Source organism: Dermacentor variabilis, chromosome 6 (assembly GCF_050947875.1).
Source record: "Dermacentor variabilis isolate Ectoservices chromosome 6, ASM5094787v1, whole genome shotgun sequence".
Classification (NCBI taxonomy): Eukaryota; Metazoa; Arthropoda; class Arachnida; order Ixodida; family Ixodidae; genus Dermacentor; species Dermacentor variabilis.
This window is the reverse complement of record NC_134573.1, coordinates 71,271,320-71,286,536: the sequence shown is the minus strand read 5'-3', so window position 1 is coordinate 71,286,536 and position 15,217 is coordinate 71,271,320. Positions and strand designations below refer to the sequence as shown.

General features: G+C 44.2%; 1 protein-coding gene across 1 annotated transcript; it reads right to left on the bottom strand.

The window, feature by feature from the left end:
• Positions 1–696: 696 nt before the first annotated feature.
• On the bottom strand, positions 697–9,547 carry eIF3m (eukaryotic translation initiation factor 3 subunit m). Its single transcript, XM_075695154.1, has 3 exons — positions 8,981–9,547; positions 2,704–3,039; positions 697–1,130 (listed from the first exon to the last, which is right to left on the bottom strand). Exons 1-3 carry the CDS (start codon positions 9,419–9,421, stop codon positions 750–752), a joined length of 1,158 nt encoding a protein of 385 aa, XP_075551269.1. The 5' UTR covers positions 9,422–9,547; the 3' UTR covers positions 697–749.
• Positions 9,548–15,217: the final 5,670 nt, after the last annotated feature.

The window sequence follows — 15,217 nt, the reverse complement described above, 5'->3', positions numbered from 1 at the left end:
TTTTCCAGTGCCACTTCTCAGGGAACACAGAGCATGATGAATGTTATCTTTTGTGGTTCAAGAGCCAACTATGGCCAACGAGTGCATAGAGCATCACTTTCCAGGTAGCTCAAAGGTTCAATTGCACAAGGACTGTTTATTGATGTTTGTTTTAGTCACTTCCATTAGCCATGCTCATGCAAGAAGCACCCGTTAAGTCAGCATCTGAATAATAGAGTTCCTTCAGGAAACTGACAGTGAAGAGCACGACAAAAAGGAGAGGTTAGAATGACGGTGAGCCAGGCTCGCATATGCCAGCAGTGGGAGCTACAATGCGGTGGCATAAAGTGCATGCTTTCACAGAACCCTGCAATTTCAACGCCACAGACTCTTGTATCCTACTGCTGTTCATTATGTTCTGTGACAACCATCTTGAACAAACAGTAATTTCAGTAAGGTTTTTCACCATCTCTTTCGAACACCACAGTTGAACTGCATCAGTAAGTTAAACTTAGCCCATTGCTTATTCCTTCGCTTGTGCTAGTCAAAGGCGATGGCTGTTGTAATGCACGGCATGAGAAGTCACTGCTGCTGGTAGCAACTGCCTTTTATGTTTATTTTCATTTAAATTTCTAAAAAATTGTTTTGTCAAGCGGTTTGCAGCTCAACAAATCGCGCCACGCAGCAGCATCAGTTGCGCACAGATGAGGCATACAATACTGAAAGAATGTTTTTATCTCCTAGAAGCAGTGAAGCGCAGATTTTTTTCTTCATGCCGTGGGCGGGGCTGCCAGCGGCTCAAAGTGGGCGCGTACGACTCGGTCCATGCTGGCCTCAACATGCCGCAGCCGCTCGTGCCACTGGACGAGGCTCTCCTTGAGCTGGACCCACTGGTGGCGGCCGAAGGTGCGGTGCACCGTGGTGCCCACAATGACCTTGCGGCCTGTCTGGTCAATCTTGGCAGTGAGCATGCGCGTCCGCAGTGCCTCCACCACGAACCCTTCCACGTCCTGGAGCTGGAGCTCCTGCTGCAGCAGCTCAAAGGGCAGTTCGCGCCGGGACTCGGCCAGTTGCATGAGCGTCAGCAGCCGCATCTTGTGCAGGTTTTGCTCGTGTGACAGCCCCAGGGAGGACACAAAGTCCTTGTTTGCCTGGTGGTGCAAGAAAGAAAAGACAAATATCCACTCAAGATCACGCTCAGGTGCAGCTGGCAGAAGAAAGAGACAAACTCTGTAGACCTATTTTCTTGACACTTTCTGGTCCAAATGTTTAAAATGATGCTAACATTTTATATTACGTGCATCTAAACAATAAAAGTAAGAGAAATATTTTAAAATCCTCACTGCAGTTTTTGGCAATTAAAAGTTTCTGATGGGCTGCCGAAAACTCAATGTGCTGTAAGCAGCACGTGGTTCTTGAGATAATCATAGTGGTGTGAAATTTGACCACAGATTGACTATTTTTGGGCCACCCAAGGCAGGTTATATACATTGGGCAGTAGCCTCTGAAAATAGAGCACAAGGTCCTAACTTCAGCCACAGTTGCGCTCAAACGCTAGCAAATTTACGGCCCGTTCGATGAGAGTGTGTCTCAGATATGGCATTCCGAGTGTCTATTCTTGCAGTTGCTGCAAGTGGCACGGAACGGCCACCCTGAACCATCGCCTGCAACAGCACCGCTAATGCAGTTGGCTGTAGGGCACTGGAGGGTCCGCCTGATTTTGCATGTTGTAATGAGCGAGAAATGCATGTTGTGTCCCAGCATTCCTTTATGATGCTGATCAGTGCGTGGGTGCTTCTATGTCCCGCGCAGCCAGTTCGGTATGCTTGAAGTTCATGTCCACTATTTTGTACCAAGTGAACAACAAAAGAGTTTATGCCAAGACTTTTCTTTATTTCTGGGGTGCTGCACGTCTGCACATCATGCAATGGTCCACTGCGTCAGTTACATGGCCGGTTTCAAGCTGAAGGTCACATAGCATGCCATAGAGCATGGCTACTGCACTGCTGGACGGCATTTCAGCATCGACCCAGTGCATGCGTGCTACTGCAGAAAACAATAGGTCAAGCTTAAAGCTATGAAAAAGGATTGCTGCACATTTTGAGGATTGAAGCAAAGCTAGCTTTAGAAAACGCAGCCTTAAGAAACCTCAAGAAGCCTCAAACTGCCTGGACAGTACTGAAGATAATGCTCTGTAGGCCGACGACCACCCACACTAGTGAGAACAATGGGTAAGTGGCCAGCAGCGTTTTCTGAGTGAACTTTTGATTCACATGGCAGATGTGTTCTTACTATACATGTAAAGGTAGGGTTGTGATCACGATAGTTATCTACACAGCGATATGAAATTTTGGCTGTTACAAAAAAGTATGTCAACTTTCTTTCTCCCATAATGAACCCTCTCCTCAAATGATGTCACCTTCTTTGGAAAAAAAGAACGGTTGGTTGATTGTGCAAATAAGGTAAATGTCTGTTCAATTATTTCATCATGGCTTTTAAGATATTGTAAGTCAGTGTTGCAACTTAGGATTCCAGCGAATAATACTAATCAATAATCATTGTTTTATTTCAGATTTTCCAAAGCACACAAGTAACAACTTTGGTCTGCAGTACTATCTAGCAGGGTTCATCATGAAAGCATTGAAAGAGGATGGGTACTAGCCCAATGTGCAGCAATGCATGACTGGAACTACTGAATGCCTCAAATGCTGATGCATTTCGTACCTGATAGAAAGCGAGGTAGGCAGACAGCTTGTCGGCTACAAAGATGGTGAGCAGGTCGTGCACAAGCTCGCCTTCGAGGAAGCGCACAGGCTTCAGGGGCAGCAGATGGTCCAGCAGGAACATGGTCGGATCAGCCAGGCATGAGACGATGCAGCGGTGCGCGTCGTCACGTGCTTGTGACGCATTGTCCTCCGTGTAGGTGGACAGCAGTTCGACCATAACGCGCGAGGCCAGCTCGCCACCCTGCCGGCACTCCAGCAGGGCCTCATGCAGTGCCCGGAGAAGCCGTTGAATCCGCGGCACTGGCACTCGCAGAGCCGTCATCCACGACTTGAGCTGCACAACACAATCAATGAAGATGATTGCTGATGCCACCCCAATGGACAGTGGCAACGCATTGTCCTAGCCTAAGGTAGTTAACCCTCTCCGTACTGGTTACAAGTGTAATCATCATTGGAATCCGCACCAATACGGCAGACGAGTGTAGTTTTCATAAGATAAAATATCTTGCAATATTGTCTAAGACTGCAGGCACTGTGACAAAGACGATGTTTGTCACTGGGTGGAAGAGAACAACAATTATGGAGATTGTATTTTCCACCACCTCGGCTGTGTTGTAGCTTGGTGAAGATCTTGCAACTGTATTTCTATCTCTACCTGTGGCATTTTGGCGGAGGTGTGGGGTAGTGTGCAAGACGGAACTCCACAGCAGACATGTCCTGCCCAGTTCCACTATGCCAAAAGATGGGATCACTGCTTCAACCACAACACCGGCACCCCAGCTGGTGATCGTGATCCAACCCTGCGACCCTGGCTCTCTTTGCAGCACCGATACCGTGAACATCAATGACTGTCTTGGGAATACGAGTGCAGTGCAGTGAACAATCGGTGGGACCCAACAGTGACGCTCACCAATGTCGCTTTCTACCTCAGGACAGCACGCATCTGGTTTGACATTCAAGAGGCAGAGCTGACGAGCTGGGATGTATGCAAGCAGATGCTTTATGACCCATTTGGCAAGCCAACTGGTTGCCAGCACGCCACTTCAAAAGACCTCTCCTGTCATGCTCAATTTTCCACGGAGTCATATGTGTCGAATATATGCAACATTATTGCCCTTTGCTGCAGAGTCAATACCAACATGATCAACATGAACAAGGTAAGCGATATCCTGAAAGCCATCACTGATGATGCTTTCAACTTGCTTGCCTTTAGGACTGCTCAGCCGTTGACATTATCAAGGAGTGCAAGCATTTTGAAGAACTGAAGAGTCGCCGCATTGCCACACGGCTTCCAAATACTGCTGCTATGTCATCCTGCGCGCACCTTCAGCCACCCAATAAGCTGCCTAACACCAATAACCTTGTCTGCATCATGCATCATGGAATCTAGGTGGCCTCGCCACTTTCCTTTTTCACACACTCTTCCGATAATTCCTGACCAACAATCTCTTCAAATCAATCTATCATTAGAGAAGAGCAGGCTAACGTTACAGCCCACCGGTTCTTTACACACTCTCAGGTTTCTTCTGTTGCTCTGCCTAGAAATACAGCAACGTTTCACTGATCCTGCCAAATGGAGAATACAGGATGACAAGCCCATCTGCTTTTATTGCCACAGCGTGGGTCATATTTCTCTTTGTTGCCGATATTGCCCACCCTTATCCTCTCGCTCATTTTTTTTACCATCACCACAATGACAGCCATCCCCCACTGTTTTCTACTCGTCCTAGCTCGCCGCTCCGAAACGTTTCTACATCAACCTGACGCTTCAGCCGTTCACATTCCCTACATGACCGTCGTTCGTGATCACCTCTGCCCCATCACTATTCGTCGCTATATCCCTCTGAATGCTCTTCCCAGGAAAACTAAATATTAACCGATAAGTGTGTCAGCCAATTTGCTACTAGTAGCAGTTTTTGGATCTAGATGGTGGTGCTTATCAATGTCATTGTGAGTAGTATTTCATTTTATTATGGATTGCTTAAATGCATGCACTGAGAACATGGCTGGCCTGCGTGTTGCATATCTGATAAATGAGGTCTTGCTATATCCCATTGCAATCTAGCAATCTGCATATCTTTACCTATGCCTGTGAGGGCCCATGTCTTCCTTGCCTTTTTTTTTTCACACCAAGACTCCCCAATCGTCTCTTGTCTATCTTCCCCACTGACCCAGTTAAGCTCCCTTAAACTTTGAACTCCAGTGCTTCGGGAAGGTGGACTTTCACTCTGACTCTGGCTGGAGGGATATCCTTACATTCCATTACAATATGCCGAGTCATCACCGGACTGTACTCCGCGGCAGACATTGGTGTCAACCTGTTGAAGGTGTTTGCTCCGCTGTGTCTCTGTCCTTGGGCCTCAAAAAGCAAGGCACTACTACCTTTTGTATGTGCAGAATATTTTCAGAAGAAATGGTGCCATTTGGTGTATTCCATTTTCGAACTAGCAGTACACACACAAAACACACAGTAATCCTGACAATGCCCAAAGTTTCTCATTAATCATGATGAGGACCCATACAAGAGCACTTCTTCCTCGGTGTTTTGTTGTCCCTGACAAAATGATAACTAGCCAAAATAACAACCCATTCTATTCCCTTTACAGGTTCTCCTCAACAGCAAAAGTCCACTCTGCCTGTCACCGAGAAGTGGACACAGTGAGCAGAAGCAACTAAGGTGCCCTTCGGTGTCTGGCACCTCAGTTGCTTCTGCTCAGTGTATACAGGAGGTAAATTCCAAAGTGCAACAAATTCACTTTTTTGTGCAAATAACACTTTAGCAGGCCTTAAATTGAAATTCATTTATTGGTGATATGCTGCTGAACATATTATTCGTTTTTTTTTTCCTCTGAATATTCAAAACAAAAATTAAGACATGTTAACTGATTATTTTAACTAGGATAATTAGTGTTCCACAGGCAAAAAGTAATCGAAGTCAAAGTCCTCTAAATTGGAGTTAAGAAGAAATTATTGATTTACAACCAGCTTCTGGTGCTGGTCCACCATGTCAAAAGCGAAGAGATGAGAGCAACTCCAAGAGATAAAAGGTTTGTTATAAAGTTGATCGCGTAAAAACAAAACATCCCACAGAATTTCAAAAAGGTTAACCATCTTCTGTGTAGCTGGTGCAGCAGGCATATACATGTTTCACAGTTATAAATTATCTCAATGGAGGTAGGGTGTGCGCAGGCAGTGTGTAAAAACTTTATTGGCGTGCGTCGCACCCAGACAAGTATACTTGGGCAGGGCAGTTCAAAAGGGTTAGCAACTCGCACTAGTGTCCTTAACATTAAATGAACCATCTTGTAGAGAGAATTATTCAGTACAACTTTTAAGAGTGCTGTTATGCCTGTACGGATCAATGTATATTGTCTGTGCACTCACATAGGAGCAGCCGTAGAGCTTCATAGAATAATTACTAGAGGGAATGCTGGTGCTGTGATAATTCAGCCACCACGGGAATAATGGTGAGTACATGGATTCATCTGATGTTCGTTCTTGTGGCTTAGCTTATTGTACTTTATCTGCATTCATTGGCCTAAATTTCGAGGCACTCAATACTTTTCTTTTTAATGCAGAACACAACAAGACTGCGAATGCGCACAATCGCTGTTAACTTCAGCAGTTTTGCATGTCCATGCATCCGTGGCGTAGTGGTTTCAATACTGGGCTGTAATAGAGGTCCTGCATTCAAAGCCTGCCGTCAGATAAAATGAATAATGCTTTGTTTTTAACGCAGTACTTTCTTGAAAATGATCAGTTCGAAAAGTAACAAAGCTGTTTAAAGCCAGAACAACAACGTATAGGTGAATACATGCACTAACCATCATTCCCATGCCAGATGAACCACCCTGCTCGCAGCTCCAATAGACACTAGTACCACAGTTCCCTCTAGTAATTGTATGAAACTCTATGGGAGCAGCAATACACAGACGCCTGCCATGCTGGTATCAAATGTTATGCAAGAAAACCACTTCTCATGCTTGCAGGAGTCGAAGAAGTGCCAAAAGAAACTGTAGCATGTTATTCTCTATCACTACTCCTTTAATCAGGTGCAGGCAACATTTAATGGACACATGCACTTTGCTGCCGTGAGAAGAGTGTTTAACAAGATATAAGCACACAAAATGTGCTACCAAGTTAAACCTCACTAAAACAACAGTGTGCTTTCTCAGTGGTTATGGCAGGCCTTACAGAGGCTCTTTCCTCATAGAGGATTTCAATATTTTTGTTGAAGCCATACCATGGCATAAATCAAATAAAAGAAGCAAGTATTGTAATTAAACATAGCTTTAGACAAAACATGCTAGCAAAAGCAATCTTGGTGCTAAATTTAGGACAAATGAGTGAATATATGGATACATCCCGTTGCTGTAACTATTACACTTGCAATTGCCACACAGATAGCCATGTTCTAACTTCTAGCATTTCTTCCTTCTCTTTGACCTCCATCGTATTTATCCATTGTCATCTTCTGCCCATATGGCAAGTAACATTGAAAGATTGCTGTCAGTGTGGCAATTAAATGTATATTTATGTTGGCATGCAATATTATAGAAATACTTGCAATCCTATTCCTAATAGGAGTACTACAGCCCCCCCCCCCCCCCCCACTCCCTATTTTGGCACAGCATAGATCCGACACCACAAAATGACACTACAAAGTCAATACTGCTGTGGCATGAATGAACAGGATGAACAGCTAAAGTAAGCAAGCAAGCATTACATATGAGTTGCAACTGTTGAGTCCGATTCTCAACCAAACTATAGAATTCACATGCCCACGCATGTGGCCTGTTGAAACTTTGCTCTTTACAGGAGCACATAACAGAAACAGTACAACTGCAACCTGTGTCACGTGATTGATGCTCTGTCCACTGGTGGCAAAAAAAAAGAAAAAAAGAATTACGACATAAGTAATGGCAGTTGAACTGCTCAGGAGAACACTAACATTTGATAGTGATGCGATGCTGTGCTACTGTATTTAAAGAATTGAGGTGCAGCCAAAACTCCGAAACCCTACTGAAAACGGAAACGCACAGTATCTGCTATACGGGTGTCACACGGCGCACTTTTGATCGCGATCAAGCCCGATCCGGATCGAATTTCTCGGTCGTGATTGGCACAAAATGCGCGAGAGAGCCGATCACGATCAGACGTGTACGTGTGACACTGGTATAATAGCATGAAGTGACGGCAAAAAGCTGTCTTGAATGCAAACTGGAATTCCAATGGCTGCAACAGAAAAAATGTCAAAAACTGGCATATGATCGGTCTACGAACTTGACACAGCGTTTAATGCTAAACTACGTAGTAGTTAGAAATATGAAGGGTCCAGGTATATTATATCAAACCATTCTGCACATCAATGTTGAGACTGTGCATTCCAGGCAGTGATTAATGTAACTCATGCATCTTTTTTTTTTTTTTCAAACCTTAATGCACGTGTCATTCGGCGCTCGCTTATGTCCTCGATTTCTGTCGCCAATTCTTCATGCTGGTATGAAATATAGAAGACAAATAAAATGAAAGAATTTATTTAAAGTCATTAAGCCCACTGTCTTTGTTGACATGACATTTGAGCAGCTATGGCGATGAAGGGGTCACTGCAACTGCACTGAAACGGAGCCATGGTCTCGCTGCTTCTGCATAGGCTCTCACAGGTGACACAGCAATAGTAAGAATCAGCGTTGTGAATGAGATGCGAGGCGTTGACACGACCGATGATTAAGATTTGAGTGAATCAGCGTGCAACTTGTCTCATCATGTGACCGCGCAAGGACTGGTGCATCGAATGAGCGAAACTATCAGTACGGGATCGGCAAAGTTTAAGTGGGAATATCACAAGCGGTAAAGCGGCAAACGGGGACACCAAAGCTAGAACCCGGACTGGTCCGTTGGTTGGGGCTCGCCGAGGCCTGCGCGTGCCAGGGGTGTGTAAGATCAACTGACAGCCAATTTTTTATGCGAACCCCTGGCACGCTTCGGCCTCCGCGGACCCAACCCACGGGCCGCCCTGCTTCCAGCTTTGATCCCCCCGCTACCACTTGGGTGCGCTGGAGCCTGCGTCGCCTGCTTTATTATAACCTCAGGTGCTCTCCAGAGGCCTCCGTTTGCCGGTAACATGTGCCCTTCTGGAGCAGTACTCGTAAAAATATCGCTGCGAAGAAAGAAAAGCGACCCGCGACTTATAAAACACCAGTCAGAACCTTGCCGAAACCGGCACCCAAAGCTGTCAGCAGAAGCGTGGTCGGGGGGATTTGCTGTCACCTTACCTTGGCGAGGTCGCTGAACACCGACATTATCATGTCCGTTTTGGCTGCCGCTTTGACCAGGTTGTAGTAGACATCGTAACGAAGTGGGCTGTCCACGCTTAACGCTTCGAACAGATTCTGAAGCACGCGCACGGCCATCACGCCGAGACGGTTGGAAGGGGCTTGCGCCAGCTTGGCGCAGAACGCGTTCACTAGCGGCTCGCCCTCGGACGGCACCACATCCACGAGAAGGGACACGATGCTGTTGAGCACGGCCTCGATATCGGAATCGGTGGCCTCGCGGAAGCAAACGTCGCACACGTTGATGATTTCGGCCAGGTTGAGAGCCAAGGTCTCGGGGAACTGCTCGTCCGAAATCTCGGCGCCGAGGCTCTTGAAGTAGGCGCGCAGGTCAAGGCACTGCTCATCCACGCCGACATCGATGAACGTCGGTGTACTCATGGCTTTGCTGTTGTGCGACTCAAAGGTCCAGCTCCGCTTTGTGGAAGTTATGACCGGCGGAGAAGCCGCAATATGGACGCAGCGACGACAAGCGCGCACGCGGACGGCAAAGAGACAGTGTTGAGAGACCGCCGTGCCTGAGCCGCTAATTTGAGACAATAAGGATCACAAAAATGTTAGACTGCGAGCATCAAATCTTTCGCTGAGTATATTATAATATATTGAGAAGTATTTTCTAACATTAATGCTGCCTTAGAGTTTTGTTTCGTTTAAGTTTACTTAAAAAAATATTTAGTTGTACAGTGGACGTGTGCTAACGCTCATGTGGAGGAGCGGGAAGTATGAATTACAGTCAGTTACGGTTGCCGAAAGGCGTCATAGGTGTTCTGTGAAGGCATGCCGGAAAAGGAGCTGCAAGTTGGTCGGAGGCGTTCCGTGTAGCTTACGTTGTAGGGATTCGATCTTCAAATTGGTCGCTTGACATGCGGTGAGAGGAAAACTATGATGTTAGACAAGCGGTAACTATGAGCTACAATTCCTGATTGTACGGAATGCAGGTCTCGTGCGTGAACTGCGAAGCGCTCGCTAGTTTATATGGAAGAAAGAATTTTACAGCGAAGGTGTATTAGGCTAGAAAAATCCTCCGTCCGTCCGTCTGTCGCCTGTACGCCGAAAGCTCCTCCGGCGCAACCCCATGCGCACGCGAGAAACAAAAGAAGAGAGAAAGAGAGGCGCGCGATTGACTGCGCCAGTATATATAGTGCCATCGTTGCTTTCCGTCGCAGCCGAGCGCTCGTGCAGCAATTTCTTTCCGGCTACGATATGGGTAAGCCACGCGTCATACGTACTCCTGCGGAGAAGGCAGCTTACGATCAGCAACGCTGCGAGCAGAACCGGGAACAGGCTCATCTATGCCGTGCCGATGCTGCAGCACGGGTACAAGTACAGACTCTTGCAGCCGAGCGCAAGCAAGAACCGCGCACCAAGGATCCGGCAGCCTACCAAGACGTCGTTTAATCAACCGTCGGGATTAACCCAGTGATAAACACCAGGGCCGCACGCTACAGCTCCGCTGGTTAACCATCTGTACGCAGTGCTTGAGCGATGATCTCTTACACTGCCGTGTTGTAAGCGAAAGTTACTTACGGAATGACGGCATCGCAAAAGAAGAAAACTAAACGGAACCCTTAGATCAGCAGGGAGATCATCCAACTAAATCATAGAATGAACTGCCAGAGACGGAAAGAAACGAAAGACAGCGCAAAAATAACTGAGTTGTCCACACAAGTGCATTCTGTGATTACTGAAGTCAAAAATAGATATTACAAAAAAATACTGACAAATTTCACGAGGTCATTTCCCGATAAATTTTGGCGTCATATGTGGCAAAAGGACGAGTCACATAGCATTGTAGTAGATAACACTGTGGTTACTGATCCTGCAGTGCTTGCTTTGACCTTCTTACGAGTTCTTTCAGTTGGTGTTTTCTGTTCTGTCACAATCCAGTATTGAATCCACACTCTCTCCATTGCCTCACTCGGAAGAAATGCCAAACGTTGGAGTCTCGTATGAGGGAATTGTGGTTCTACTACTGAACATTGACGTAAAAAAAATCAGTATGTCCGATGAGTTACTGGATGCATTTCTGCGCAGGTATGCGGAATGGGTTGGACATTAGTTTAAAATTATATCTGACACGTCACTCACGAAAGGCCAAGTCCCTGATGACTGGCTAATGACAAAAGTTATACCTGTGCACAAGTCTGGACATAGAGTGTTGAAAATTATCGTGCAGTAACGTTGACTTGCATTTACTGCAAGCTCCTAGAACACATTACAGACAAGTTAATTTACAGGTACATAGAAAATGCAAACTAATTCTTTTTCCAACCAACACGCATTCTGTCAGTGCCTTTGCACAACAATGCAGCTTCTTGAAACAATTCATGACTTTGCCAGCGCATTAAACAACAAGAAAAAGATAGATGCCATCTGTCAAAAGCATTTGATAGAGTTCTACATGCAGAATTGATTGTGAAAGTGACTGATATGGGAATAAACAGAAAAATAATAAAATGGATAACCTCCAGAGCAGCACTCAATACGTAAAGTGGAACACATTAAATCAAAGGTGTGCCACAAGGGTCTGTGTTAGGTACTGCATTATTTTTGAGTCTATGTTAACGACATCTCCTCTGCGATTGACGAAGGAGTCATGGTGCGACTTTTTTGCCAATGATTGTCTATTATACAAAGAAATTAATAGCATCGAAGATCAGCAATTACTCAGTGATGCTCTTAGGACTATAGAAGAATGGTGCAACAAATGTAAAATGAAAATAAATGAGAATAAAACTATTGTATTGCACATAACGAATAAAAGAAATCATATCTTCGATTTTTATTATACAGTGAATTCTTCGGTGCTTTCTACGGTTGACATGCTGAAATACTTAGGCATACATATATCTGTGAAATTAATCTGGTCAAACCATGTTACAAAAGAATATGCAGAACCGTGTAAAGGAAGCTTTGGTACTTCCAATGAAAATTGCAGTTAGCCTCACGGTCAGTAAAGCTAACAGCTTATTTAACATACGTTCAGCCTACACTAGAATGTTCCAGCATAACCTGGGACCCTTATCAGTCGGGGTTAATTGAGAGACTGGAAAGAGTTCAATGTCAAGCAGCAAGGTTTATTCTAGCTAGATATTTTTGCACAGATTCTGTCTCCAAAATGCTCGGTTTGCTGAACTTGCCTTTGCTCACTGAATGCAGGCACATAGCCAGGCTAAAGTTCTTCTTTCTTCTCATTAAAAATACATTAAACATCATTAGTAAACAGTATTTGATTGCACGACAGGGTAGAACGTTACGGAGAAGCAAAGATGGTACTTTTCAAATATCTCAGATGCGCAATAATTCTAGTGCATTTTCTTTCTTCCCTACAACCATCAAACAATGGAATTAATTACCGGTGTTAACATGAGAAAGCACCAGTGCAGAAAAACTTGAGAATAAAGTGAAACTACATTGAAAGATTCACGCATATGTACATGCTCACTGGTTTTTTTTCTTTTGTGTGTGTATGAGCTCATTTGTTAACATTGCATTGATAGGCTTGTATTATTGATTGGTGCATGTACAGAATATTTCGCTTATGTAGGCTTATGTTTATTGTTCGCTTATTTTTATTTTATTTATTTAGTACATACTGCAGACCCTTCGGTCCAAGGAGAGGGGCAATAGAATACATGCAAACAATAGCGAACAAATCAGGAACAAGCAAGTACAAATTTATACAATGCTTAGTCACAGTGTGTTTGTAAACCATCGTTCCAGTCCGATATAGTTCGGGGAAAAAAAGAAAATTTAAGTGTATCAGTTCTAGCATAATAGGGTATTAGTGAGTGAGCATGACACTGTCTTGTGTGCCGTGTTGTTGCAGGCATTATGTAAGCCGATGGTTTCATTTCAAGCTTGTTGAGAAGGAGCGAAAGGAATTCAAGCCTTGGCTACTTTCCGCGTGATTCAAGAGTAGGTATAGAATTTACTGACATAACTTCAGAGGGAGAGTCCAGCCTTATGAATTTATGAAATATAAACTTAACTCCCCTTCTTTGTATCTCTTCAAGATGCCTGATATTTGACTTAGTGTAAGGATTCCATGTAAGGATTCCTAATAAAAGAAAAATAACAGTAATTTTACACTAGGAGGGGCATTCTTCAGTTTGTGTCTTAGGAAACAGAGTTTTCAAAAAGTAGAACAAATATCATTAATGTGCCTGTTCCGCGACTAAGTGGAAGTCAAAGTAACACCTAAGTAACACCTATTTGTAGTCTCACACAGTGCTGAAGAACCTAGTATATAAGAAAAAGTTACTGTTTTCTTTTTTACAAGATTTATAATGAAACAAAGATTTCTCAGTGTTAATAAACATCCCCCATTCATTACACCACTTCATTATGATCATTCTGACAAGTTAGGCCACTGTAAAAAACCCGATCATCGGCAAACAGACTAATTTGCACACCGGGAGTTATGTTCTTAACGATGTCATTCATATATACTATGAACAGCAAAGGCTCCAAGACACTACCTAGCAGCACCCCTGATGTAACTGGAAGAGTGGCTGAGCTATGCTCATCAGTTGTAACATACTGGGTGCATTTGGCCAGATAAGCAATAATCCAGTTTATGAAGATGTCAGGTATGCCAATAATCTTAAGTTTAAAGATCAATTCGTCGTGCAGAATCTTATTGAAGGCTTTGGTGAAATCTAAGTATGTTATATCCATTTGGCCATTATTGTCAAGAGATAAAGCACAACAATGTTTGCTTATTCATGTACTGCACTAGTTGCAGAAATGCTGCTATTGACCTGCTTTTTGTGCTTTATGCAATACTGGAATATTCATGTACTGTACTTATTGCAGAAGTGCTGCTTTTGACTCGCCCTGTAACGGCCGACAGGCTAGCAGTATGAGTAAATATATAGGTAAAAAATCTCACTTCTTGTGCTCAATGTCGATGTGCATTGCCATCATGTCAGCGAGGGTCTCGTTCAGCCACTCCGTAAGACCATACACCTGTGGGTGGTAGGCAATTGTTCTTTTGTGGCTTCTCTGACTGCTTGGTAAATTCTTCTGTAAAAGCCATTCCTCTATTGGTGAGAACATCTGGGGTACCATGCCGCAGCAGGATGTTCTCAGCGGAAAAACTTTTACACGTCGACTGCAATACATTCCGGCAGGGTTTCGTATGTTTTTATGGTGTTCCGAAGTATAAAGTTGTAAGTCTGCATTGCTGGCTGTCTGTGTCCCCACATTTTTTAAGGTCCTTTGCATAATAATCACATGTCAAATGTGTCTAGTGCGCTAGCTGTGTACTCGATATATCAAATGAGAACCAAAGTTGCATTGTGGAAACTCTGGAGTTGGAATGATTCCGGAATAATTGCACATTTTCAAATGCCCGGAATAGAATGTGAATGGAACGATGTGAGTCGGGCAGCTGGAACAGGAATATAATGGGAAGCTGAGATTCTGGAACGGAGTTGTAATGGAAGGGGCACATAGTCCTGGAGTGCTAAACGTTTGTCTTGGGTGAGGCTGCAAATCCATTTCATTTGCCACTTTGACTAAACTAGACATCGCCAATTTATTGTAATTCTATTTCTGCCATGGTACATAATTATAAACAACACGTGTACTGTGTTCTCCACATCGGAAGACCCAGAAACCGTTCTGCGTTACAATGTTGGAGAACACTTAACAGCAACTTTTAGCTGGGAAGAATAATTCGACTTATCAAGAGCATGTTTGACCGACAACACAAGGATCCATTGGAGCAAAAAACAAATGATTGCCCCATGCGCGAGACCACGGTGATTTACAATGGTCTGTAGTCAGTGGCAACCTAAAAATAAAAGGATATGTGTACGCCGTCCAACTCAAACACAACTTGCAAAGATGTGCCTGCTAATCAGCGTCGCTAAGTGGTTTTGCGTGCTTAAAATGGCTGTTTCCTCTGTACAAATCTGTCCCTGTGCTACTAGATTTAGGACAAAAGCCAAATGTCCTGTCAAATTTTTAGGCAATCCTGAGATTACTGCTCACTCAAAGGTGATATTTCAGCTTGAAACAAGTTTTTATTTTCCAATTAGGCTAGCATTTACATTAGCAGAGCAACGTCATTAAGCTGTGAGCAATTGAGACTCCAGCTGGCTCAGCTTTCTTTCGGTGAAGGGCAAATACACCACATTTTTTGTGGGCGGACCATGTACTGAAATCTTA

What these genes read in the sequence shown, in the direction of transcription:
- eIF3m (XM_075695154.1), bottom strand. Translation starts at nt 9,421, where the DNA reads ATGAGTACACCGACGTTCATCGATGTCGGCGTGGATGAGCAGTGCCTT. An exon ending in TGTTCAGCGACCTCGCCAAG is followed by an intron (nt 3,040 to 8,980) that starts GTAAGGTGACAG and finishes TGTGTTGTGCAG; the next exon opens with CTCAAGTCGTGGATGACGGC. An exon ending in CCTACCTCGCTTTCTATCAG is followed by an intron (nt 1,131 to 2,703) that starts GTACGAAATGCA and finishes TTGCACCACCAG; the next exon opens with GCAAACAAGGACTTTGTGTC.